This window comes from Kogia breviceps, chromosome 8 (assembly GCF_026419965.1).
Source record: "Kogia breviceps isolate mKogBre1 chromosome 8, mKogBre1 haplotype 1, whole genome shotgun sequence".
Taxonomy (NCBI): Eukaryota; Metazoa; Chordata; class Mammalia; order Artiodactyla; family Physeteridae; genus Kogia; species Kogia breviceps.
In genome coordinates, this window is record NC_081317.1 from 5043721 (window position 1) to 5071384 (window position 27664).

Genomic DNA, 27664 nt, shown 5'->3' on the forward strand with positions numbered 1-27664 from the left:
CTTGGCATTTTGTCATGTGGATGCGCCACCCTTTATGTAAGCAATTCCCTATTATTAGACATGTAGGTTGTTTGCATTTTGTGACTATTTGAAACGACTATGGCATAGCTATCCTTACATATACACCCCTGTGCACTAAAGCAGAATAGAAATAAGTGGTTAAAGTGGCAAGTACCAAACAAAAGTGGGTTCAGATGCATCCCCGTGAAGTCCAGTGGGTCATCCTGAGCCACCTGCCGCAGTGCCCAGACCTGGAAGAGCAGGACAGGGTCAGAGGCACTTCCAGCCAACATGGCAAGTCTAACCAACTCAATTTCCTGTGTTAGAGTTGAGGAAGAGAAGGCTAGAGTGGTGACATCACCTGTGAGGCCACAGAGCTGGGCAAGCAAGGCCAGAGGTAGGATGTGGGCTGGCTGCTCCCTGTAACTCTGAGCCTGTGAGCTGCCTTCCTGGCCATGTATCCCACAGCTTCTCCATTCCCTGCCTGCTTGACCTCATCTTTTACTCACTCATCCGCTCACTCACTCCTGGAACACTTTTGAAAAAAAAAAAACATTATTTATTGATTGATTGATTGGCCGCGCAGCACGTGGGATCTTAGTTCCCCGACCAGGGATCGAACCCACGCCCCCCGCACTGAGTCTTAACCACTGGACCACTGGAGGTCCCTGGAATACTTTCTGAGGTCTGCTGTGTGCCGGGCCCTCTCCCCATTGCAAGGACCAGCGGGAAGTACAAAGATGGCTCTGAGGCGGCCCCACGCGTGCAGACCACCTGGCCCGAGGTCCACATAGCCTCCCTATTCTAGCACTGCCCATTGCTGAGAGAGGGGTGTGGCGTGCAGTGAAGCGACTCAGGACTCAGTCTAAAGCCCTTGTCCCAAGCATCTGGACACACTGCCCGTCACTTGAAAGCAGGAGAGGTTTTCTGGCAGCAGCCTGGGACCTAGAGCCATTTGTACATTGTAGTCTCTTGTTATCTGTGGTCTTTAAATGTTTACGACAGACTGACCACTACTACTGAGAATAGTTATCACTGACTTTGTACCTAACACTGCTCCGTGCCAGACTCAGAGATGCGTGTGTGTCTCAACTGTCACCGCAACTTCATAAACAGGCTTTTAGTCCCCATGGTACACACGAGAACACCAAAGCTCAGAGGTTAAGGGATTCTCTCTGGACCATGGAGTCAGCCAGCGAGGTACCCCGGGATTCAAACATCACCCCAACCCCCCTTACCCTCTCCCCCTCTTTTCCTTCTTCCTTGGCCAGTTTCCTTTCTGGCATATGCCATACACTTGTTTATTCTGTGTGTGCTCAGGGTCTGCGTCCTCCTAGCAGAGTGTCAGCCCGCGAGGCAGGGTCTGTTGTCTATTTGCTCCTTTGTGGGGCAAGGTGCCCAAGCAGTGCCTGGCACCTACTAGGCATTCAGCAAATATGTATTGAATGAATGGCTGTCTGATTCTGAGGCCTGGACTCTGATCTACTCCAAACCTTGCCGTCAAAGACGATGGCCAAGAGGAGGCGGGTTATTTGGGGTAATGACCCCAAAACAGGAGGGGAAGGGGTGAGAAGCTCCACTCTGGGGAGACGCACAGCTGGAGGGGAGAGCCGGGGGGGGGGGCAGCGGCGGGGGCCCCTGCCAGGACGGCAAAGCGGTCCTGAGAAAAGCAGTTCTCGTCACCGCCTCCCCACCCCGCCAGCTCCCGCCCCGATCGCTTTGTCAGTTCGCATTTCTAAGGCCGCTCCTGGGTTATTTCGGTAGGGAAACCTGATCCTTCTCCGGGTTTATTTTAGCACCTTGGAGAACTCCCAGCGCCGCACCCGATCCCGGGCCGCACCCAGACTGCTGACGCCGCCTCCGTCCCCGTTCTTCCCCGGGCGGCGGGGCGCGCGGGGGGCCCCGCCGGAGCAGCCTCCGGGCCGCGGCGCCCGCGTCCTCCTGCATCTGCCGCGCGCGGGACCGTGATGGTTGGGGGGGCGCCCGAGGATGCTGGGGGCGGGGCGGGGGTTGCGGAGGGGCGGTGCCAGGTGACCGGCGGGAGGGCGGGCACCTGCGCTCACTGCCCCCGTCGCCGGACGCGGGGCGCCGCTGAGCCTCCGCTCCTCGCCTGGGGAGACGGTGGTGCGTTCAAGAGGCCGTCCCGGGGGCTTCCCTGGTGGCGCAGTGGATAAGAATCCCCCTGCAGGGGACACGGGTTCGAGCCCCGGTCCGGGAAGATCCCACATGCCGCGGAGCAACTAAGCCCGTGCACCACAACTACTGAGCCTGCGCTCTAGAGCCCGCGAGCCACAACTGCTGAGCCCACGTGCCACAACTACTGAAGCCCGCGTGCCTAGAGCCAGTGCTCCGCAGCAAGAAGCCACCGCAATGAGAAGCCTACACACCGCAACAAAGAGTAGCCCCCGCTCGCCGCAACTAGAGAAAGCCCGCGCGCAGCAACGAAGACCCAACACAGCCAAAAATAAATAAATAAAATAAATAAATTTTTAAAAAAGAGGCCCTCCCGGGAGGAGCAGACGTTTCTCGCTCAGAACTGTGGCTCCGACGGGGAAGCGGGGCCAGAGGGACCTCCCTTGTGAGCCAGGCTGGGAGAAGCAACCCCTCCCCCGCCCGTCCTGACCCCGATTTGGCCCTGGATCTCCATCCCCCAGGCACGTTAACCATCCCCTCCAGCCCCCAAATAACATCCAACGCACCCGCGTGCACAGACATGCACACTCACACGCGCTCCTACATCCCACCCACTCACACCCACTACCGTGCTCACATCACACACACATCCATACATCTGCACGGACACACACTCTCACCCACAGACACACACGCTCACCTCCAGCCTCACAGACCCCCGTGAACACGCACCATCGGGCACGCTCACACGGACATGCACTCACACAACCAGAACACAGACGTGTCCTTCTGTACCCACACACCCTCACACACACCCTCGCACAAGGCACACAGTGACACCCACAATATACACACACTCCCTCACCTACACCCACGCCACGTGGGGTCACTCACACCGTTACACACCTCATACACACACCCACATGGACACACGTACCTACGCCTTCCCAGACACACAGACACACCCCCCAAGCAGTTACACACAACCACCGCGTGTATCCTCACACGGAGACACGCACAAACTCACACTGTCACACACACTCACATCATCACACATTCACCCCCACACGCTAACTGCCTCACACACCATCACACCCCTCAAGCCCTGGAACACGCATCCTTCACCCTCCCGCCCCCAAGCTCAGCACTGGACCCACACACATCAAAACAACTTGCTCATGTACGTCCTGATTTATAGCAATCGATACTTTCTCATAACCGTTTTGAGCATGAATTTGTACCCATTTATTATTCATGTTAATTAACATCTCCACTCATCGTTCCCGGAGTTATCCCTTGGCACCTCGCCGGCCCACGGGGATGTGAGTGCTGAGGGGACCGTGCCTCCTACGTGTCCACGCCCTGGCTGCGTTCCCTCGTGTCTTCTGAGCAGCCGGCCCAGGTGCCCAGTCAATACTGGGGAAGGGATGCACGGGCGTGAGGTGCTGGGGTGGCCAGCTGGTCAGTCCCACACCTAACACGACGTACAAAAAGGCGCTCCTGAGCCTTTGGCTGGAAAGATTTGCGGGCACCCCAGGCACGGGTTTTACGTGGGGCCCCGTGCCACACCTCTGCCCCTCCGTGGAGAGTGAGGTTATCATGGGCCTGGGGGCCAGGAGACCTGGAATCTAGTTCCGGAGCCCTCCCTGTATGACCTTGCCGGCCCGTGTTCCCCATCTGCAGGGAGGCTGTGGGACCAGCCCTCTCGGAGATCCCGGATGTGCTAGCTCGGCCAGGCTGAGCCCACTCTCTGCAGAGGTGAGGTGCCTCAGTGGTGCCAGGGGGGCCCTGCCGCCTCCTTGCCTCCTGATGCAACATCCCCTCCAGCCACCTACCTGGCCCTCCAACCCTGCCCACGCGTCTCCCAGGCGGACATTTCAAGGCTCACCATTGGCTTCCGGCCTGGTCCTAAACAGTTAAGGAGATAACCCTATCTCCCAGGGCAACAGAATCCCAGCCCTTAACATTTCCATCTGTAGAGCAAGGGATTTTCCCACCTGAGAAATGCCTTTCCGGTCTCACGATGACTGCACCCTTGCAGGCTGAGAGCTCTTGGAGGACCAGCTGTGGCCCTGAGATCTTGGTCCATGAGGGAGAAGGCACTTTGAGACTGTCTCCGTTGGCCGTAAGAGTGAGGTCCCTACAGCTGCAGGGAATGCTGGTGAGAGCGCCTGCTATATCAAATCCTCCGGCCTCCAGGTCTCAGAGCCAGGGGGGCGGGTTCCATCCACACCTCCCTCGTCCCCAGGTCTCAGTATCCTCACCTGTGGAATGGGACGGTAACGGGACTGGCTCACGGGGTCATTGCGGAGAGCCAGGAAGGTGAGGCATGCAGAGGCCCCGGCCACAGGGATGCCCAGTGAGGAGACCCTGCATCCGGCTCTTTCTGCTGACCTGGGAGGACTCTGGACTCACTGAGGCTGCGTGTTAAAACCCAGCTGGGTGAGGTCAGGTTGTTTCTTCCTCTGGTGTGCTGTGTGACTTTGGGTTTTCAAGGCCTTTCGGGGCCAACATGCCGGGAACTGAGGGACCTCGTCTTCCCACTGACAGCACTTGGCCTTCCCAAGTTGCCACACTGGGGGGTTCACCAGCCCCGAGGAGGGGTGGCGGCTGTGCCACCACAAAGAGCCCTGCTCTTTCCCATTCACTGGTGACCTCAAGGCAGAGTTGGCTGGGGAGACTGAGGTCTGAGGGAGGGGGAGAGGTCTGGGGGGCTGTGCGAGTGTCCCCGTGGTGTTGGGCACGTCGCAAACACATGTCCCCTTCCTCGGTTCTGCAGACGCCAGCGCTTCCCTCTCGTGTGGATGTATCACGGGCCTTCACATATGCTGAGACAGCCGTGGGTCTGTGCCCAACACCCACAGACTCCAGAAAATGCTGAGCAGGAGGAAGGGCTGCAGGAGGGCTGGAGGGGCTGAGAGCTGGAGGAGCAGCCGGGACCTTGAAGGGCCAGGACAGGGGCTGCTGGCGCGGGCCAAGCCCTTTCAGACCCTCCATCCGTCAGGGCTGGCCCCGGGGGGTCCCGTCCTCAGCTCGGAGCCTGGCAAAAAGACGCTGCCTGGGCCCTCCCTCTGCAGAACTGGCCCTCGAACTAGCCTAAGACGAAGTACTGCATAGGAGGTGACGTAGCAGAGGATGCAGCTCTGGGGCCGAGGGACAGGGATTTTCTATTTTGCTCACCCCGTGGGCAGCCAAGCAGTCTTTTGGTGGGACTTACCGGACACAGGGCTTTCTAACGTCACTTCCATCCGGGCTCGGAGGGGCTGGTCCCCAGGCAAGGGCGGCGTGCCTGGAGGAGGAAATAAGTGGGCTTTGAACTTGGCCAGATCTGAGTCTGCATCCAGATTCCGGAAAGCCACTGTCACATGACCCCTGGGTCTCTCTGTCTGTCCAGTCCTCCTCCTGGGGTTAAGGAGGATAGCAGAGACAATACTCAGTCAGCGGTGCAGACCACACAGCGAGTGCTCTATCATCATCATCGCAGACCCAGGCCAACCAAGCCCAGGGCTGCAGGGTGTAACCTCACTTCCAACAGGCAGCAAGGACTCCAGGAAATCATCTCCCCGCCCGGCCGCTTAGTGAGCAGGTTAGGGCTCTGGCCTCTGTTCTTGTCACGTCAGATGAGCAAGAAGTGCAGCTCAGCACATGTTCATGGAGCACTCATGTCCTGTGGCCAGGACAGTGTCCCTGCCCTCAGGGGGCACCCCAGCCAGTGGGATCTTCTCTGTCCCAGGCACTGGGGGTGATGGTGTGGGCAGATGAGATGGACACCCCCAAAGTTATTAGCATAATAATTATGTGAAGGCTGAAGTGCGTCCAAGAGGGGCAGAATGCTTTGTGGAGGCTGTGAGTTCACAGCAGGGAGAGGACGCTGTGGGTTAGAGGCCAGGGAAAGCTTCTTCCTGGAAATGGAAGTTTACACGGGGTCCTTCCGAGACCCGTGCTGTTCCCATCTTCTGGCTGTAAGCAGACCATGAGGCCACCCCACCTTGGTCTCAGTCAGCAGGACTAGGAATAAACTACTAACTAGCTGACCTGGAAAGGGATGACCCCTCATTAGGCCGAGGGCCCATGGCAGTAAGCAGGGCGAGGGCAGGGGTGCAGCTGGCCAAGAGGCAGTGGTCATCTCAACAGGCCACTTCCTGCCTGTGGCCTGAACCGGTGCTGGTGTAGATGGATCATTTGGCTGGCTGATCACCCCTCAAAGAAAACCCCTCAAAGTGGCCAGAACCCTCTGCTCCTCCAATCCCTGCCCTCACCGGTACTCAAGATGCTCTGGCTTGGGAGTGGCAGGGGCCGGGGGGGGGGGGGGGGTGGTGGTGGTGGTGGTGGTTAGTTACCAGGTGTGGGTGGGGCTACTGGTTTGAAGATGCTTAGAGAGGTGAACAGTGATTCCCCCTCCCCTCCCCCATCCAGGGTCAAACCCCTTTGAACCTCTGTACACAGATCTCCCGGGTCTCAGCCGGGATACACGTCTGGGGGAGGCCTTGGGCAGGTCTTGGGAATCTCCCAGCTTTGGAGTCCTGCTCTGTGAAATACACACCATAGGCTTCCTACCCAGGGGTGGCTGATGGTGGATGAAGTCATCAAGCTTGTACAGTGCTTATCACAGTTGGGGCCCGACGGGCCTGACCACCTGTCAGGGTGCCCAGAAGCCCAGCACAGAGCAAGAAACACGGGGACCTTTTTCCTAGAACTTCTCTCCCCACCCCCAAACTTCCCAGCCTTGGAGCCTCCCAGAGCCCTGCACTGTTTCCACCCAGCCAGGCCAGGAATGCCGGGGCAACGGCAACCCTTTCCCGTCTGCCCTGAGCCCCGGAAAGCCCGCTGAGTTCAAAGGGCACGAGGAGCAGCCCACCTGGACCCGAGACAGAAGCCGAACTACACTACCCAGAATTCCCGCGGCTAGCCGAAAAGGAAATGTCGTTTCTGCGAGGAGAGGCTCAGCTCCCCCCCGCAGCTGCAGAAAGAGAGAGAGAGACAGAGAGAGAGAGAGGGAGCGAGAGGGGGAAGAGGGGGAGAGGATTACCAGGGGGGAGGCGGGCTGTGTGCGGGGAGCGAGGGTGGAGAGCGGGGCGGGCGGCGAGGAGGAGGCGGCGCCCGCCCGCCGCCGCCGCCGCAGCCGCCGCCGCCGCCGCCGCCGCCGCCGCCGCCTGCGGACCTGCATCCCCGCGGGGCCGGCGAGCGGGCGGCGGTCTTTGCGTGCGCTGCGCTCCGGCCGGCGGCTGCGGGCGGACACGGGGCCAGGCCGGCGCAGGGGCTGAGTTTCTGCAAAGTTTGACCTGGTTGCCTTTCCGATGCTGCAGCAGAGCGAGGCAACGCGGGGCGCGCCAGGCGGCTGCGGCGCGGCGGCGGGGCTGAGCGGCTACAGCACGCTCACAATGATCATAAAATAAAGCAGGCGCGCGGGGTGGGGGCGAGAGAGCCCCGAGCCTCACCCCTCCGCCCCCGGCCACCCCCTAGCAGCCCCGAGCTAGGAGGACGTGGGGGCCGGGGGCGCCCACGCCGACCCCAGACCCCAGTAGAGCTAAAGGACACTGCTTGGGGAAGGGGGGGCGCCCCGAGGACGTGCCCGCGGCGGGTTCAGGGCGTCCGGAGGGCGGCAGCCCGGGCACGCGGAGCGGCCCGAGGGGCAGGTGAGTCGGCGGCGTCCGGGTGGGGGTGTGCGCGCCAAAGTTCTCGGCAGCGGCGAGCGCGCCGGACGCGCGGGGATCGGAGGCCGTTTGGGGCTGGCGAGGGGGCCACAGAGGCGCCGGACGCGGCGGGGCTGGAGCATTGCGCCCTCCCGGAGTCGGGGGACCCCGGCCGGGAAGGGGCGTGCGCCCGATCAGACCGGCCTGCGGGGTGGCACTGCGCCCCCCGGGGGTCGAAGGCACCCGTTCGGGGAAGGGGCCGCCGGCGGCGAGGCGGTGGGGGCAGTGCCAGGACCCGAAAGTCCACGAGGCCCACTGCAGTGCCGGCCAGTCGCCCCCCGCCCCACCCCGCCTCCCGGCCGGGAGGGGTCAGCCGAGATGTCACCGGCGGCGATTATTCGTTGGTGCGCGCGGTCGTGAGGCCGCCACTGATGGGGCGGGCGGGGGGGCGGGCTGCCGCCTCCAGGCAGACCTCACAGAGCTGCGCCGTCAGCTCCGCAGCCCGCGCCCCGTGCACACGCGTCGCCGCCCCGCGCGCCCCCCGCAGCAAAGTTCGGCTCAACTTTGAGGCGGGCCTTGACGCCCTGTCCTTTCCACCTCCCACCAGGTCCTCGGCGGCCGCGGCGAACCAGGCGGCGGCGCGAGCGCAGCCCTGGGGCCCCGCACGGCGGCGGGCGGCGACAGCGACAGCGGCGAGGGGACGCGGCGTGCCCGCGAGTGGGCGCCGACAGGGATCCGCGCCGCGCTCCTCGGGGACCCCGCGGGAGCCGGGCGCTCGCCTCCTGGAAGCCACCGAGGGCGCCCAGACCTCGGCGGATTGAACAGAAACTGCTCTTCCATTGATTCGGCCGGGCTGGGCGAGCGGCCGGGTGCGTGTGCCCCGAGCGCGTGCGGAAGGCAGAAGGGCAGGAAGTCGGTGTTCTGCAGCGAGGGTGGCGGCACCGCGCAGGCGACGGAGCCTTCCTTATTTATGTGCCTGCCGGCATTTGCCTTCTTCGCCCCAAGACTTCAGGGAGCGTCTCCGAGCTGCGTTCCCCGCGTGTGAGGCACAGGAGGAAGGGCTGGATGTCTGAACAACGTGATTACCCGTTAACCTCCAAACTTTTCTTTTTTTAACCCAAAGAATATCGGTGATTTTTGTCCACTGCTAGCAGAAGAAGAGCGAACCCAGGGCCCTTGAAATGCAGCAAAATCCTTATTTATAATCGGGCCCGAGGTAGTGATATGCAAACCCCCTCTACTCAGTGAATTTTCTATCCTATGGATATCAGTCTTGAGATTTGAGACTGGAGAGCTATACTGTCTGCACTGGGTCCGGCAGCCTCCATCCTTTCAATGCCCGGTTTTCTCTGGGACTGCTGGCCTTCCCTGGTTATCAGAGCCGTACTGTGTGCCATGGGCTGCATTCAGAGCATCGGGGGCAAAGCCAGAGTCTTCCGGGAAGGCATCACGGTGATCGATGTCAAGGCCTCTATCGACCCCATCCCCACCAGCATCGATGAGTCCTCCAGCGTGGTGCTCCGCTACCGGACACCCCACTTCCGTGCCTCGGCCCAGGTGGTCATGCCGCCCATCCCCCAGAAGGAGACCTGGATAGTTGGCTGGATTCAGGCGTGCAGCCACATGGAGTTCTACAACCAGTATGGGGAACAGGGCATGTGAGTACTGCTCAGGAGCAAGCTTCGGGGGGCCCCTGGGATGGGGGAGCTTGGGGGTCTGGGGGTGAGTTCGGTGGGGGGTGGTTAGAGAGGGGTCCCACCGGGGCCAGAGGGAAGCCTTAGGCAGACATGGAAGTGGCCTCTGATTCCTCCTTGGCCAGGTGACCTAGAGGGCTTGCCTGTTGATTCTGATTGGGGTCACGGCTCTAGGACCTTCCCTTCCACTGTCCCTTGGCCCCCTGCGGTTCCCGTACCCCTCCCCGCAAGATGCCCAGAAAGCAGAGGGACGTTCCACCAGGTGCCTCTTTGGCAAAGCACGCATGCCGTCCCGGGTCACTGGAGAGGCTGCGGCTTGGCCCGGCTCAGACCTGCACACGTGGCCGGTACTTGGGGAAGGAGAGCCGGGCCTCTGCAGCCTCCAGATTTAGCGTGCAGGGCTTTGGGCTGGACCTGAACTCGTCCCCTGCTGTTTTCAGAGGCACAACAGGAGCTGGGGGAACACTCCGCTCTGTTCCGGATGGAGTTTTGTTTGAGGGGGTTTCAGAAACCCCGTGCGCTTTTCGGTGCAGTGTTTTCTCTCTCCGCAGCAGAAGGCCACTTTATGTGGACAGCCAGTGTCTGTGTCCAGAAGGCTCCAGTGGGCCTCTAAGAGCTGAGAGGAGCCCGCAGACCTCTTCTGTCCAGCCCCGTCCCCAGAATGTCCCCAGGAGAGTGTACCTCTCGGTGTGGCACCCTGAGACCCTGGCACGTTCTCTGATCCTAGTGATGGTCATCCTGAGTGTATCAAGAGCAGCTGTAGCCCGAGGGGGAAGTGACTTAACTTGAAGGGCCGCCTAAGACAGGGTGGTGACAATAGCTGTTTCTGAGCACGGGGACGCTTCTGAGAGCGCCAGGCAGGCCCCAAGGGCAGCCCCGCAACTTGACCCCCGTGACTCCCATGACCCTCGGTTTCCTCGTCTGCAAATCGGGGCCGGTCATAGTCCTTGCCCCACGGCTTATTTATTGAATTACGGGCGATGACATTGGTCGAGCAGCCGGCACGCCGCCAAGCCCACGGTAAACACTGAATGCAAGTGACTGTCGTCCTTAACGGTGTTATCACTGTTCTGATTCTTCTATCGGATGGGAGGTGGGTGATGGGATATGTAATGAGTTGAGAATCAGGGCCGAAACGACAGAATCTGGACAGATGTAAATTACTGTTTGTGTGGCATTTTCTCCCCAGCCCAGGTCTTCCTCTTTCACAGAGGGCCTACTCCCCGACTTTTAAGAATTTAACAGTAGTGTAAGTCATGGACGATTTGAGTTTTCAAGTGGTTGGAGGCCGTTTTCCTTGAGTTCCATGTGTTTCCTTTTGTTCCCTCCCCTTCTCGGGATGCGCCTTCAGCGCAGGGAACCCTGCATCCCGCATACCTCATTCTCCTGGGTCCACCGGACTCCCGGTTGGCATAGGACCAGCCCTGGAGAAAGGGCAGAGTTCGAGGCTCCCTGGAGGGGCAGGATGGACTGGTCGTTAATGGGCTCAGGCCCCGGGGTCAGAATTATGGCCCAGCACTGGCTCTGGGCCCTCGGCAGGTCACCTCTTGGAGGTTCGCTTTTGCCATCTGTGCACAGGGTAAGAACCCCCCTTAGCCTGCTGGGAGGATTCGGGGAGAGGACAGGTGTAGGTGACCCGTGGCTGACATGCTGAGTTGGAAACTGCTCGATTGATTATTAATCAGATTGATTGTTAATCAACAAAATTATATCAAGAAACTGAATTACCAGATAGCACGGTTCCTCCGGCCCGTGGGGAGGCTCTGTATTCAACTGGCGCCCTCCGGAATAAGCCGGGACAGCTGCACCTGCTCGAATGTAAACGGAAGCATCTTGATGTGATGAAAATACCCTTCCCGTCTCCCCTACCCCAAAGCTCCTGTGGTAACTAAGCGTCTTCATAGTTTTAAGACCCGCGATGTGAAAGAAAGCGAGGGCTGGTAAGCTCTGGGGTGACCAGCGGCCTCAGGCTGCCCGGAAGTGTCCCCTAACTTTGCCGGGACCAGGCTGTCCTGTGCATTGCAGGGTGTTGGGCAGCGCCCCTGGTCTCTAACCACTCAATGCCTGCGGCCTCCCTCCCTACGTCCTGGCAACCAAAAACGTCTCCAGACACTCCGCCCCATGTCCCCGGGAGGGGTGCGAAGTCACCCCTGGTTGAGAACTACTGGGCTAGACCCAGACAGTTTGAAGCCTTAAAACAACACCCACATGGTCACTGGGCTTTAATGGCCTGGGGAGGGAACGGCAATGAGGCAAAGGTTAGGTTAGGGCTTCTGTTCTTGCCAAATGGGCTTGCATTAAAAATATTAATTCCAAATACTTAAGCAAAACCCATAATACCCCCAAACATTATCCCTGCTTGAAATTCATCTCCAGTCCAGGAGGAGAACCCTTTTGAATGTCATGGTTTGGAAATATTTGCAGTGGAACAATGCCACGTGCCACCCCGGTAATACCCCGACTTACAGACGAGAGCTAGAAGATGGTGAGTTTCTTGTGCCAGCTTGAGAGGATTCTATATGGTTTGGGGTCCAACCCACATAGCTTTCAAAGCCACCCCCCCCCCCGAGAACACTGTTGGATCCGCCTGCCTCCACCACCCCATCCTCCACAATCCTCAGCTGCCACCTGCCAGCTGGCACAGTCTTCCGAGTGACGAGTCAACAGTTTCTCCCGTGTGGGAGATGCTTCACGTTATCCCTAGTTTGCCCTCCTCTGGAGCCTCCAGAGAACCTGGCCCACAGCCAAGGTCAAGGTCGGCTCCGGCTCAGGGTTCTGCCAGAGGTCAGGCTTGGGGTGAGGGGAGGAGAGCAGCTCAGGAGACGGGGTCTCTCTGGGTTGACAGTGCCACCCGCCTGTGCCCTTGTCCAGCCAGGCGTGGCTCCAGCTCCACCGTCCACGGGTTTGGCGAGCGTGGGCCAGGCTCTCAACCTTTCTGGGCCTCGCTGTTCCCTTCTGTGAAATGGGGAGAATAGTCCCTCATCGCAGGGTTGTCTGAGGGATTAAATGAGATAGTATATGTGGTCGCTGCCCATACCGTAACTAGTAATAATTCATCATCAATCACACAGTACCTGGCAGAGAGTCAGCACAGAGATTGCTGTGTTGGAGTCACTACTGTTCTTTCTTCTCCTGGGTTGGGTTTCACATACCCGCCTACCGCATGAGAATCTCGGGCGACGAGACCTCTGAGGGTCTTTCCGGCCAGAACCTGCGGTGACATATGCTGTCACAGGATTAGGAGGCTGGTGGGAAATGGCTGGGCAGGGGTGGAGGGGCCTGAGGCCTCTGGCCAGGGGATGCTGGAGCTGGGCTGATGCTGTGTGGCTGCCCCAGCTCCCCGTTCACTCTCTGGTCTCCCAAGGACCCCGTGAGGTCCTGATTTTATGATGAGGCCAGGGCCGCTGAGACCTGAGGCCACTTGCCCCGGGAGGCTTGCCCTGCTCCAGTGGTCAGGGGCCGGGTCAGGAGGAATGGCCCTGGCCCTGGTGACCATGTGGCCTCTTCCTGCAGCCTGGGTCTGAGCCGGGGCCCGTGCAGAACAATTGAGGACGATGCTTCCTCTCTGCAAGCGGAAGGCAGCCTCCCCCATCTGCGGGGCCCTGGCGGAGGCACGAGAGGGAAGTTCTCGTTTCCAGGCTTTGGGGTGGGAGGAAGTTTGGGGGGACGGCCTGGCCCCGAAAGAACTCCCCCTGGACCGGCCCCGGCCAAGCGATCGCACCCACCCTCACCTTCTGAGGGTTGAAGACAAAAGCTGGCAGGTCCCAGAGACATGTGAGGAGGCTCCGACAGCACAGTGATCAGGGAAACGGCAGTGAAATACGGAGATGCTTTTTGTTTTTGCTGATCGGATCTGGGTAAAAATGCAAAAGATCAGTAATGCCTGCTGTGGGGCGGGGGGAGTAGACAGCCTCCCGTGCTGTTCCTGGGGGTACCATTGAGGCAGCTTCTGGAAGGTGAGCTTGGCTTCGTCCACTACAATTTCAAGCACACACGCCCTTCAACCCTCTTGTCCTACTTTTAGAGTCTGTCTTAGAGAAACTGAGCCCCTGGCCTGGTGCCTGGAGTATGGCAGGCATGCACAGAAATCTCCTGAGCAAGTGAATTAACGAATATGTGAATGCAGGAAGCAGGCAGAAGGACATATGTGTGGGGACAGAGACCCCAGCCCTGTCCATTACTGAAGAGAGCCAGGAACACCCCAAGTGTCCATCAGTAGGGGGTGAAACTATGGTCTGTCTCCAGGGCAGAACAGGATGAGGCTCTTACACATGAGGAGGAGGAGCTAGAGATTTTATATCATAGAATCATCGTTGCATTAAAAGAAGTTGTAAAATAAGTAGGGTAGGAATCCATTTTTGTTAAAAGCGCTAAAAACGGGAACATTTACTGTGTGTATGTGCAGGGAGGATGCTCTAGAAGGATGTTTACCAGAGTGTAATGTGAGTAACCTCAGCGAGGGAGGCGGAAGCACGGAGGACAGGACTTTCGTTTCTCACTTTTTGTACTTCTCGATGGCTTGGTTTTTTTTTTTTGTTTTTTTTTTAAACAAAAACACAGCTTTTATAACTAAAAACTAAAACGCTGTTGGCCCTTTCCCCCTCGTGTTAGGCCCTGGGAGTGTGGCCTGGGCGAAGAAGGGTAAGGGGGGAAGAAAAAGTGGTGTTTGTTGTTTGGGGGAACCCCAGGGGCAGGCGGGGAGGGGACACCTCCAGCTCCTCCCCCAGGGAAGGGGCTCCTGGTGACCTGTCTGGTGGGAAGGGGCCAGCCCAGTGGGCGGCCGCCCAGGGCAGGAGTCAGGAAACCAGGGTCCCAGTCTGGTCTGGGAGGGGGCTCTTGGGCCTCATTTCTCGTAAAATTGCAAAAATTTTACAAAATTGCAACTTTTTGCAAATTGCAAAAAAACAGTAAGCTCTGTAAAATTGGGGAGCAGGTGAGAAAAGCCCTAAGCGCCCATCTGGCCCCCATGAGGGCACTGAAACCAGCACTGGGCAGAAGAATCTTGTGCCCTGGGCAGCCCTCTTGCCCTCGAGCCCCAAGTCGCCGTCTGTAAACGTGTTTCTTAGAGTGCCCAATGGTGCCACTTGTGGGACGTGACATAATATTTAGGAGAACTCGTTTCAGCTTAAGTGTGATTGTAATTTAAAGCCACATATTTATTCTAATGTGTATTAGAAAAAATATATATATACCCAATATATCTGACCTGTTATTTCAAAGGTGTTCCATAGGAAAAGCTAAGTTTAGTTGAGTTTTTTTGAAAAGTGGTTAATTTCAAGGAAAAAAACTAAGTGAATAATAGCACAGGAGATATGTAAACAGGACCAAAATGAGGAAAGAGATGTGAAGCTTGGGAAGTCTGCTCTGAGACCAGGTGCTCTGCTGTCTGGAACTCAAAATGCAGTCAGAGAGCTGGGAGAGACGAGGGCCCGTGGGGGCACAAGGGTCCACCCGTGCCTAGGAGAGAGCCCAGGCCCAGGCGCGCCACCCTGCCAGGCACAAAGCGGCTGGGAAAGGTGCTCCCAGGGCCACAGGAGGGGCCAGTCCCACACGTCCCCTCAGGGCCACACCGCTGGCCTCTGGGCATCCCTGGTTTCCTTCACCCTCTACCGAGAGGCCTTCGAGCCGGGCCAGCTTCTGGCTGGTGACTGGGCCTGGAGCCTCAGGGTGTCCCTCCCCAGCCCCCATGGGTGCCCTTTGCACAGCCTCTATCCCTTCCAGGGAAGGCCTTTTGTAAGCCCTCAGACTTACACTCTAGATAATGTTGCTCAGAGCTGTGTGTGTGTGTGTGTGTGTGTGTGTGTGTGTGTGTGTGTGTGTGTGTGTGTGTGTGTGTACCCTTGGCTTCTCTGGCTTTCAGGGCAGGGCCTTGGGGAGTCATGGCAGGCTTAAAAGGGTTGAGGGGAGGAACAGTGCCATCAGATTTGTGTTTTTAAAGATCACTCAGGCTTCAGGGAGGAGAGCATGGCAGGCGGCAAGAGGAGGCTGGGAGAGGTGAGGGGTCGTGGCCAGGGCGAAGGCAGAGGAGAAGGGGGGGCAGTCTGGAGGCGAGAGGGAGTCAGGGATGGTACTGGGCGCCCAGAGGGTGCAGGCCCCCCCGGCATCACTGACGACCAGGTCAGCAGCTCTGTCTCCCTTTCACGGCATCGTGGCCAGCGTCAACGGCACGTCCCTGCAAACATCTGCTGAGTGCACGGTGGCAGGGGCTGCAGAAGGAATGGGCACTGAGGGACGCTGAGGAGTCTGTTTCAGATGTGCTACAAGGGGGTCCCAGAAAGCATTCTGAGGTCCGGCTTCAAGCCTGGACTTGCCTGCTGTCCTCTGGGTTCCCGCACCTCTGGGATGAGGGTGGGAGTCACGGAAGCTGGCCAGTTTCCCGGCCGTGGGGACTGCACCGTCCCACCGGGCCCCGTGCTCAGAAGGGCCCCACGCGTGCTTCCACGCTCTGCTGTCACCACGTTGCAATTCTTTATTTTTGAGCAAGGGGCCTCCTGTTTTCACTTCACCCCCTGGTCCCACAAAGTCTGTAGCCAGTGTTGCCCCGAAGACCAGCAGAGGCCGGCGAGCAAAGGGGGGAGGACACGGGGGAGACCGGGGTCTCCTGCTGGCCTGTAGGAGGCCTGACACGACCTGCCCTGAGGTGTGGGGAGAAGGTGCTGGGGCAGAGATGGCCGTTTGCGCGTGTTCACAACATGCCCCTCCTCCCCCTGAAGCTGCTGGTTGAGCCTCGGTGTGCCGGGCACGGAGCTGGGAGCCCTGCCTACACCTTTCGTTGGCCTGTGCACCTCTCTTGTCCCTGCTGTGCCAACAAGAGGGCTCAGGGTACGCAGGACCAGGGTCCAAACTCACCCCTCCACCCAGGAGGTGGAGAACTGAGGGTCTGCCTTGAAGCCCAAGGTCATTCCAGAATAAACAGGAAGTCTTAGAGGCAAGAACTGTATGGAACCATCCCTTTCAGAGCATGGGTAATCTGAAAACATAAATGAGGTCAAAAGGCTTCAGGTCGCATCAGGGCTGGCAAATCCATTCGTGTCAGAGGCCAGCCTCACTCCAATGGTCTCCGGAAGTTTCCACGTATTGCTGTTTACTGTGTGCTGGGTAGTCTGTATTGACGCATTTAATCATCTCAAAAAGCTTGCAGGTGGGTGTGGTTATCCACAGTGAACCAATGTGGAGCTCAGAGATTTGTGACTAGTAGCCGGTGGGGGGGGTGCTGGACCCGGGCTGGTCCACGTCCCTCAGAAGCTGTGCCCTTGACCGTGCTCCCTGCACCACCTCGACGGGGAGACTGGACCACGGGGCCCAGAGCCAGCCCAGCTGGCCTGTGATGATTTGAAAACAGACGCCCTTGGCCCTGGTTCTGAGTAATACCCCACATGAGACACGGCCGTCTGCCAGCTCATGGGGACCGTCACCCGTCTGTGACTGAGCCAGCGCCCGGGCATTTGGGGGCTGGGAGGCGGAAAAGGAAACCTGAAGCTGGGGGTCAGAGGCTGAGAGAGAGAGGCCATTCCGGTGGCGACCCCGCGCCCCACAACAAGCCAGCTCTTAGGAAGTGAAAGAGGGTGAAGGCAAGGGAAAAGGTCTTTTGGCAAAAGATGGCTTTCTGCCTCAAAAACAAAGACGAACAAAAAAACTTTTATAAGCAAGTGTAACCACTGTGAGAAGCCAGAGTGGGTGCCTTCCACCACAGGAGGCCTGGCACGGGTGGGGCACGGGCTTCTGAGAAATTCGGGACAGGGACCCTGACCCCCTTCTCTGGTCCATGGCGGCCACCCCCGGGGGGCGGCCGCATCTGCAGGCTCAAGACGGTGACCTCCTCCTTGGCGTTTGATGAGCTCAGGGCCCCGGGCAGGAGATGTTCTGCTAGGCAGGTGTTACCCTAATTTGTGACCTTTTTAATGAAGTAAACAGAACAATTAGCAAAATCACATTCCTGATCGTCCCAGGTTTCAGTAGGGGAGTGCATTTTTTACACTGTGATAAGATACACATAAAATTTACCATCTTAACCATTCTTACGTTGGGCAGCATTAAGTACATCCACACTGTTGTGTGTCTGTTTGCAGAACATTTTCATCTTCCCCAACTGAAGCTCCGCACTCATGAAACACTGACTCCCCGGCTTCCCTCCCCCAGCCCCTGGCAACCGCCATTCTACTTTCTGTCTCTATGAATTTCACTCTTCTAGGGACCTCATATATGTGGAATCATACGGTATTTGTCCTTTTATGTCAGACGTATTTCACTTTGCATCATGTCTTCGAGGTTCATCCGTGTTGTAGCGTGTGTCAGAATGTCCTTTTTAAGGATGAATAATATTCCGTTGCGTGGATGGAGCACTTTATCCATCATCCGTTGATGGACACTTCAGTTGTTTCCACCTTTTGGCTACTGTGAATAATGCTGCCGTGAACAGGAACGCATTTTGTAAAGTCGTATATTCTGGAGAGCACCGCTGGTGTACGCAGGTGTCTGGAATTCTGGGGGCAAAGTGTCCTGAGCTTTGGTGTGGCAGGTGCCCAGGCCTGACTGCTTAGCTAAATCCACTTGGGAAAAAGACACCCCCGCCCCCCGCCCCGCCCACCGCCAGCTGCCGTTACTTTATCTGTCTGGTGGGGTGGCTGTGACTGTTGATGAGTTTCTAAGGGGCGTGGGCTCCCCAGACGCTGCTGTGCCCCCAGCCACGTGTCCTCAGAGCAACTTAGGACAGTCCTCTTCTGTCAGAGGGTTATTATTATAGTAACAATAGTGACAGAGATGGTGCTAGCAGGTGCCAATCACTGGCATTTGTCTTGTGCCCTGCCCTGGACTGGCATGTTCCTGCCTGTGTCCTTCCGGGACCCCAGGTGGGATGTGGGTGATGAGTCTGGGGTCCAGGGAGGGCTGGGATTTTGCCCAGGGTCTCACACCAGTGAGAGGGTGGCTGAGGCTTTCAGCAAGGCCAGTAGGTTTCCTGAGTCCGAGCTCCGGACAGCCCGGCTGCCAGAAGGCCGAGCCCCCTGCAGGCAAGTCGGGCTGACCAAGTGCTGCTGCTGGTTCTCAGACCGGCCTGAAGCTGCAAGTGCAGGTTCCCCGGCAGCTGCAGCAAGTCCAGGAGGCATTGATTGTAAAGCTGGCCCCGAGGCTGGGACTGAGAGCAGAGTTTTGAGACTGGCTGGTTAGGTTTTCTTGGTTCTATTGCTCCAAAGACAGGGGCCAACCAGGTGGGAGCCTTTCTGGCTGAGCTGTGCTTCCTATTCTAGGCAGGCATGAGCAGAAACAAGGCGGGGGGAGGGCGGGCGATGGGGAGAAGAGGGCACCGCCCTCGGTGTTGGCCTTACTGGGCGGAGGGCCAGGGAGCCCAGGCCCACGTGTGGCGGAGGAGATGTGGAGGGGAGGGGCCGGAGCCTCGGCGAGGGCCCTGAGTGCTGGTTCCCATGCCCCTGGCCCCGGTGCTGGACACCAAAGCTCGGGGGCAGGTGGGCGTTTGACGCTGGTCAATGAGGGGCTGAAATCACTGCCAGATGTGCCGATCCTACGGCCACTGGGGGCCCCTAAAGCAAGAGAAAGAAACTCCCTGCCGCCTGCACGCCTACTGGGGCCGCCCGGGCCAGGAGAGTAACCCCGCCCCAGCCTCTCGGGGGCCCGGTGGCCTCCGCCCTAATCAAGGTCGCAGGGTTGCGTGTGGCCGTCCCACCAGCCGCTGGGACATGGGACGGGGAGGCACGGCGCAGGTGAGGGCCCCCCATTACTGTGTGCTGCCCCCATGCCCCCTCCCTTGAGGGCAGGGGCAGCTAGGGCTTCCGAAGCCCAGCCGGAATCTAGCCCTGTCTACAGTGGTTTCCGGGGGAGACCAATTTGAGATGATGCAAGAGAACAGGATGTGGCTTGCTCTGTGGCCCCCCTGGGGCCATGTCTAGGGGAGCCCCAGTTCCCTGACATGATGTTGGGTGTCTGTTTACTGTCTGGCCCCCTGGGGAGCTAAGCCCCAGGGACAGGGGGATGCAGACGAGCCTGCGTGTGGCTGGCTGAGTAAACGGGCCTTCCCCTCCTCAGGTCCAGCTGGGAGCTCCCAGACCTCCAGGAAGGCAAGATTGAGGCCATCAGCGACTCGGACGGGGTGAACTACCCCTGGTACGGCAACACCACGGAGACCTGCACCATCGTGGGCCCCACCAAGAGAGACTCCAAGTTCATCATCAGCATGAATGACAACTTTTACCCCAGCGTCACGTGGGCCGTGCCCGTCAGCGAGAGCAACGTGGCCAAGCTGACCAGCATCTACCGGGACCAGAGCTTCATCACGTGGCTGGTGGCCACCAACACCTCGACCAACGACATGATCATCTTGCAGACACTGCACTGGCGCATGCAGCTCAGCATCGAGGTGAACCCCAACCGGCCCCTGGGCCAGCGCGCCCGGCTGCGGGAGCCCATCGCCCAGGACCAGCCCAAAATCCTGAGCAAGAACGAGCCCATCCCGCCCAGCGCCCTGGTCAAGCCCAATGCCAACGACGCTCAGGTCCTCATGTGGCGGCCCAAGTACGGGCCGGCGCTGGTGGTGATCCCCCCCAAGCACCGCTAACAGCCAGGGCGCCCGCGAGGTGACACCCAGATAATAACACCGCGCAAACAACCCGCACGGACTCTGCAGTCGTTCAGCGAAATACAACCTTTCTACCTTCTCCAGCGGGCGGATCTCACTGTGCGAAACGCGCGCGGGGATGGCCCCCCGCCCTCCTGGGACCTGCTTCCCTGGGGGAGGGGGGAGACCCAGGCGGGACCGACCGCTCCACGTGCGCCCTCAGTGTCACCTTGGGTCTCCTTTCCTCTCCTCCTCGCAATTTCCGTCATTCACTTGCAACAGACTCCCCGAAACAACTGCTTTTTCTGTTCCTTTTCCTTTCTTTTTTTTTTTTTTTTTTTTTTTTTAACGCCTCTTTCCGAGGTTCAGGGGTGGGATGAGGAGGAGCTGGTGATGAGCCTGGTCTCACCGCACCGGGCTGATCGCAGCGGCCCCGCCTGCCCGAGGCGGCTCCCCTCATCCTCCGTCACGAGGCCTTATGTAGACTTGCTTTGCCAAACTTTTGCCTTAAGCTGATTTTAAAGGAAAAAACCGGAAACAAAGAGAGCAGGATGTCTTTTCTGCTGGACTTTGCATCTTCCGCCAGAGGTGAGGGAGGAGGGGGTTGGGCTACAGATTTAGATCTAAAACCGGCTGCTCATTCTTTCGTTTTAGCTGAGCCGAAACCACAGGCAGATTCTGCCCCCAAAGTCCCTTCTCGCCACCCCAGGTAGAAGAACCCTTACCCAACTTGGTGCCTGCAGAGACAAGCTGTGAGCTCGGGCTCAGGGTAGATCTGCTGGGGGCTTCTCCTCTCTCCTCCGCAGCCGGAACTTGCCTTGGGTGGGCCTAGGAGGAGAGAGGGAGGGTCCTGTGAGTTACAGGTTGAGCCCAGGGAATTCCCACCATCTCGGTCTCCAGCGCCCATTGCCAGCTGGCTCTTTCGGCACATCTCAGTGGGCAGCTTTTCCGTTTCCATCCACTCTGTCCCAAACGCCTGCAGGGCCAGCCACCTTACCCAGCTGTAGTTCAAAGATAAGAAGGCCTGCCCCTTGCCGCCCAGCACCTTCTCGGGGACGCCCCTACCAGGCTCTTCCTGGGGGGCGGGGGGGGGGCGCCTGCAGACAGGCTGCAAGCGCCGAGGTGCTGCAGGCGAGGGCACCCACAGACGCGCGTGCCTGGACCACCTGGTAAGGCTGGGGAGGCGGGAGGCGAGAGGCAGACCCCCTGCTACCGGTCCTCACAGAAGCGAGCCAGCGCCCACGGCCAGGGCGATGAAGTGGGCCTGGGGTTGAGGCTGGTCCTCGAGGTCACTCTCCTTCGGGTCCTGGGCCCTCTGGAGCCCCAGGACCTGGTCCTGAGTGTCACCAGGCTTTTTGAGCAACGTCTGCCTTGAAGGCTGCTTGCAGGAGCTGAGGGGACACCCTGCTGAGGCCCCCCTTCCTCCAAGCTCGACAAACCCACCGTTACATCGCCTGGGTTCCTCATTCAGACCGGTAATGATCAAGCCCAGAAAACTGTCAGATGAGAGAAATAATCCATTTCTGCTGCAGATGAGCCGTTCGTAGGAGGCCCGGTGACAGCGTGGGTGGGCGTGGTTCACGAAGCCCTCGCCCTGCTCCTTTACCCACGCACGGGATATTGTATTTAGTCAAGGGGTGCTTAACGTCCAGCCGTCGCCCGAGCCCGCTCCTGATGGGAGGCGTGCAGCTCTCCTGGAGCCTCTGGACGGGAAACAGCTCTGGGTGGCCGGCTGCCGGCCTGGTGCTTTTTGGGGAACCCCTGTCAGGACTGCGACCTTCCCTCTAGAGAGCACCGGTTGCCCTCGGTGTGTTCGGAGGGAGGCCTGCCTGCCACCCAGAGAGGCCACAGCCTCAAGTGAGGGGGACGACGGGTCCCAGCTCCCCGTCTGGGCACGGGCTGCGGAGGGGTCAGGGTGGCAGTGGCCGGCCGCCGCGGACGGGACCTGGCCTCCTGCTGGCATGGCCCTTCTCTCCACTCAGGTCTTTCTTGCACTACAAAGGAGAAAGGGCCCTGGGCGAGGGGTCAGGGACCGGAGTGCTGGTTCTGCGCTGGGTCAGCGCTAAGGAGTTCTTCCTAGGGTGGGGTGGGAGTAGGAACCAACAGTAAGAGGTGGTCCTGAGCCGCCTGGGGGCAGAGTCCCCCGAGCCCACGCTTCCTGAACGGGAGCAGGCCCTGGGCGGGGGCCCCACGGCTGGGCCCGCTTGGAGGAGCGCTGCTGCTCTGGCACTGCTGCACTGCCCGGCCCCTTGCCCTCTGCCCCTCCTAGCCTTTCTGAAGACAGGGCTGGGAGGGCCCTGGGGAGGCTCCAGGTCCCGCCAAGGAAACTCGGCTTAGCTTGGGTCGGGTCCCTCGGCTTCTCGTGTCAGGAACGCAGGCTTCTCACCTGGGTCCCTGATCCCTCAGGTGTCCCCCTCCCTGGCGTGGACGCGCTCCTCCAGCAATAAGGACCGTCTGTGGTCGTGGAGAGTACTGTGAAAACAGACCAATGCACTTACCAGGAGGCACAAGACTCTTGAAGAAAATGTAAAATGAACCTTTTTAGAACGACGACAAATATTCACAAAGAGAAATAAAGTGTAATTTTAAAGTAGGCCTGGCTAGGAACTGGATGTTTCTGAAGTGGCGCTTCCTTTGGGGGTTGACGGCCCTGGATCTCTGGCCTGGGGAGTGAATGTATCTGGGGGGGTGGGGGTGGGTATATGGCTGGAGCCTGGGGGTTCTGGTGCTAAGGGCCTTGGAGGGACCCAGGAGGAGGCGGGCCACTTCGCAGATGGCACCCTCTGCTCTCCACAGCCCTGGGACCTCAGTCCCCACCCAAGGTGCCCCCTGCTTGGGGCCCTGTGTGGAGGAGGGGCAGGAGACTTGGATGTGCGGCTAGGACCTGGGGGGCAGCTTGGCTTTTTGGCAAACAGTAGAAACCTGTGTGACAAGAGGGGTTAGTGTTTAGACTGGGTCCTTACCCACAGACTTGCAAACCTGTCTTCACAAGGAGACGCAGCTCCTAAGTCAAGGTCAACCTAGGCCCTGCCCCTGCCCTCGCCTGTAGCTGGTGAAAGGGGTCGTGTGGCCAGAGCACTGATAGTAAATATCTTCTCCTCCTATTGGAACCTCCTTATGGGAGGATGAAAGGTGGGGCAGCCCAGAGGTCTGGAGTGGGTGCGGGCTCTGAAGGTGAACCATGGATTCAAGGTCATTGTTGCGAGTCTGGGCAAGACACTGAGCCCCCCTGACCCCGCTTACCTTGTATGGAAGATGGGGGTTCTCTGAGTAGCTGCCTCCCACCTGACACAGTGAGAACACCCTACTCTACTCGGTTTCTGGGTGTTGACTCACCAAATCCTCATACCACCCCGGACGTTATCCCGATCCCCATTTCACAGATGAGGAAACTGAGGGGGAGCCGAAGTCGAGAGGCTGCCCAAGGCCACGCACCTGGGAAGAGGCAGAGTCAAGATTTGAACCCCAGCCCCAGGGCCCAAACCTTCCCCCGTGTGCTCTCAACCTCAGTGAGTCACTGTGGAGCACACGTTCTGGGCTCAGGCATCAATGGCGCCTATTAATAAGAAGAACCACCCCCCCCACACGCCTGCGGCGCACTCCATCCTGGGTTCCCCAGGCAGGAAGTGCCTTCCTCCCCCAGCGCAGGCAGTCTGTGCTGTCAGCTCTCCGCGGCCCACGGTGAGCCCGCCAGGTCCCCGCCTGCAAGGGGCTGCCTGGTCAGGTGCAGGCCGCGGGCTCGTCGGCTGGGTGGGCGGTGGCCTCTCAACGTCGCCGCAGAGCACGAGGGGCCCCGTTCGCTCTGGGCGTCGGGGAGTTGGTTTCTTCCCTGGGCTTCCCACGCTGCAGCAACCCAACGGCATTCTGCATCCTGTCTCCTGGGTGTCTCCTCTGAGACACCAAAGCAGGAAATTGCATAATAGGCTCCACTGGCCGCCCTCCACCCAGATGGCTTATGGGTGGTGCAGCTCACTGTCGCGGTTTGGCTTTCGACTGTGGATTCAGCTCCTGCTCTCTGCCTGTGAGGCCATGGTGTGTGCGTGTGCGTGTGTGTGAACAGAGAACGGGGTGCAGCCCTGGCCGATGGCAGGAGGGGACTGAGCCCGATCCCATCAGGGTCCAGAGTTGCTCAGGCGTTCGAATCTTCACGCTGACATGGGAGGACACTCAGACAGCTGCCTGCGTTTGGGGGTGACATTTGGGAGGGGAATGTGCAGGGGGAGTGGTTACGAGTAAAATGGATTCCAAGTGGCATTTCGTCACACAGTGGAAGCCTCCAGCCTCTCAAAGCTGATAGCAGGTTAAATTTAGAAGTCCCAGACTGGGATGAGACACAGACACCAGGCTCCAGCCAGCAGCTGCAGCGTCCTCCCCGCCCCCGCCAGGAGCCAAGGCCTGGAGAGCCGGCTGTCCAGGCTGGGCCAGGCCGACCTGCCCCAAGATGCCCGGAGAAACAGGCTCACGGCAGCCTCACGCCTAGCCTGCCTTCTACCAGTAAAGTCACTTCTGGGTAGAGCCCAACCTCTGCTCTGGACAAAGACTCCCTGTAGGTTAGGCCCTGAGGCCTAGAGGAAACCCCATTTTGGTCCAAGAGGGAGACAGCTTGTTGGCAAGTGCAGAAAGGCGAAGGCTAGTGGCGCTCTCCGGTCCCTGGACATTTCTAATGGCCCAGGAGCTCTCTCGCACCTGTCTCTTGGTCCTCACCCATCCTGCCTGAATGGCCCCAAAGAGACTGTTTCCCACCTGGTCGGGGTCCGGGCCCTCAATTAAGGCAAACGTTGTGGGTAGCAACAGACCACAATGCCCACCCACACACCATCCACCAAGGATCCACCCGAATCATCAACACGACGAAATCCCCCGAGACAAAGAGCATCCGAAGAGGGAGCGCTTGGCGCTTCCACGGCCCTTTTCTGTCCCCATACCTCATCAAATGGTGTTCCTCCCCGTTTACCGAGGAGGAAACTGACCCTCCCAAAGGGCCGAGGGTCTCGCTAAAGATCTCCCAGCTGGGAAGTCGCAGAGCTCGGCTGGTTTCAAATAGCCGTCTTTTGACTCGGCCCTATCACTGCTTTTTTGGCTACACCAGCCCCAGCTTTTCCACACCCCAATTCTAGCACACCGCTCTTAACCATTCCTTCACTAACTGGCACAGAAGGTCCCTGAGCAAGAGGCTTCACATGAGTCGTCAGCAGCCCCGCCGGCACTGGAAGAAGGAAATGACTGAATGCAAAAAACACATCTGAGTAATGAGCTCCGCCTCTGCGCCTGTGTCTAGAGAGGCATATGCACACAGTTGACACCGGTCCTGGCAGAAGCCGGCCCAGCTCCGACCCGGCGGGCCTTCCCCACTTGTCCCTGCAGACTGGAATGCAGAGACGGGATTAGGTCCTCCAGCGGCTTGAGCCCAACTTCGGTTTCAGTGCTGCTGCTACCAGGCTCATATTTTATGGTCCCTTTCAAAATCAGACAGATGACGGCGGGGGGGGGGGGGGGGGCGTGGCTGGGTGTTTACAGCAAGCGGGACGCAGTTCGAAGCCCTGCGCTATTCCTGGATGCCACTTGTCTTGCTGAGTGAGGTGGGGCTGGTCGCCAGACCTCCCATGCCTGTTTCCCAATCTGCAAGCTGGGACACGCACCCCGAGCCTTCCCTCCCCTGTCGGGACCCAGCCAAGCGTAGGGGTGGTGCTCGCTATTAAACGTGCAGAAGGGGCTGCCTGAAAACGGTCACACTGGACCCTGGTTTATATCAGAGACCAGAGACTTCTCTCTTTCAATGAGGCTAAGTGTCACGGCAACATCCAGATGACAGGACTTGGTTATTCAGGACCCTGAGCATCCTCAACAAATACACACCGAGGGGCTTCCCTGGCGGCGCAGCGGTTGAGAGTCCGCCTGCCGACGCAGGGGACGCGGGTTCGTGCCCCGGTCCGGGAAGATCCCATGTGCCGCGGAGCGGCTGGGCCCGTGAGCCATGGCCGCTGAGCCTGCGCGTCCGGAGCCTGTGCTCCGCAACGGGAGAGGCCGCGACGGGGAGAGGCCCGCGCACCGCGATGAAGAGTGGCCCCCGCTCGCTGCAACTAGAGAAAGCCCTCGCACAGAAACAAAGACCCAACACGGCCAAAAATAAATAAATAAATAAATATTTAAAATTTATAAAAAAAAAAAAAAAAATACACACCGAATGCCAGCCCGTCAGCCAGACAGGTGTATTAAAGACTTTTTTCACAGCTTTAGTGAGATATGATTCACATACCATATGATTCACCCATTTAAAGTGTATAATTCTACGGTTTTTAGTATCTTTACAGAGTTGTGTAGCCATCACCAGCCAATTTGGGGATATTTTCATCTCAAAAAGAAACTCTGTACCTGTTAGCTATCACCCGCCGCCCCCCTCCCCCCAACAACCCAGCCCTAAGCAGCCACTCATCTACTTTCTGTCTCTATAGATGTCCCTCTTCTGGACATTTCATGCAGATGGAATCACGTGACGGGTGGTCATCTGTGCCTGGCTTCCTCACCGAGCACGTTTTCGGGTTCACCGTGCTATGGCACGCACCAGCACCTCCTTTTTGACAAACGCACTTTTGATCGCCTCCCGTGAACGAGGTACTTTGCTGGGTGCCTGGGAAGCAGCAGCCTGGAGCGTGCAGTCCCAAGGAGGAGACACAGGAAATGTTGCGAAGGACTAGTGCGACGCTGTCAGTCAGCAGGGGCCGCAAAGGGAGGTGGGGAAGGCTTCCCCGAGGAAGAGGCCTTTTAGGCCTTTTCGAGGAGACTTGGAGAATGGACTGGAGAGTCTGGGCCTTGTGAGAGCGGGGAGAGGAGGCAGGGATGCCTGGAGAGGCTCTGAGTTAGGAGAGCGCCCTGGGGGCTGCAGACCAGCTGGAGACACAGCAGCCGGGTGGGGAGCCAGGCCTGGTGAAGGAGCTCTCGTTATTTTAGGAGCAACGAGGGAAGGGGGTGCCGGGTTATGCCCAGGGCCAGCATGCAGCAGCTTTCTGGAAGGTGCACATCGCTGGTGGATGACTGAGAGACGATTCTGTGAAGGAGAGAACGATGGAGGCCACGTGCAGGAGTCACTGCCTGCCAAGGGGAGCTCTCGGGCCTCCCCAGATGGCAGCTCCTGTTCCCTCTGACACAGCCGGCTGCAGAGGCAGGAGAGGGTCATGGCGACCTCAGCGGGGTCGGCAGGCCTGCTCCACCCCTCCCTGGCCACGTGACCTTGAGCAAGATATACGGATATGGTTACGGAGAATGGGGATAAAAATGGTTGCTTAATGAGGTTCTGGTCCAAGATGGTGGGGTAGGGAGACCCTGAGCTCACCTCCTCCCACAGGTGCACCAAAATTTCAACTATTTACAGAACAACTATTCAAGAGAAAGACCAGAATCTAGCAGAAAAGATCTACGACTGAAGATATAAAGTGGGGGGACTTCCCTGGTGGTCCAGTGGTTAAGACTCTGCCTTCCAATGCAGGGGTCGTGGGTTCGATCCCTGCTCGGGGAACTAAGAGCCCACATGACGCATGGTGTGGCCAAAAATTTTAAAAATTAAAAAAAATGTTAAAAAAGGATATAAAAGCGGGAATCGCAACGAGATGGGCAGAGGAGGCAGAGTCGTAGTATAGGAA

The 27664-nt window shown here is 58.8% G+C and overlaps 1 protein-coding gene and 1 long non-coding RNA gene across 2 annotated transcripts; one reads left to right on the top strand and one right to left on the bottom strand.

Moving 5' to 3' along the window:
- The first annotated feature begins 8445 nt into the window (after window positions 1-8445).
- FAM78A (family with sequence similarity 78 member A) lies at window positions 8446-22620 on the top strand. Its single transcript, XM_059072538.2, has 2 exons — window positions 8446-9424; window positions 19499-22620. The coding sequence occupies exons 1-2, from the start codon at window positions 9102-9104 to the stop codon at window positions 20025-20027; spliced, it is 852 nt and encodes a 283-aa protein (XP_058928521.1). The 5' UTR covers window positions 8446-9101; the 3' UTR covers window positions 20028-22620.
- On the bottom strand, window positions 20566-23920 carry LOC136794701 (uncharacterized). Its single transcript, XR_010841820.1, has 2 exons — window positions 22414-23920; window positions 20566-20855 (listed from the first exon to the last, which is right to left on the bottom strand). It is a non-coding gene; the product is annotated as an uncharacterized lncRNA (long non-coding RNA).
- Window positions 23921-27664: the final 3744 nt, after the last annotated feature.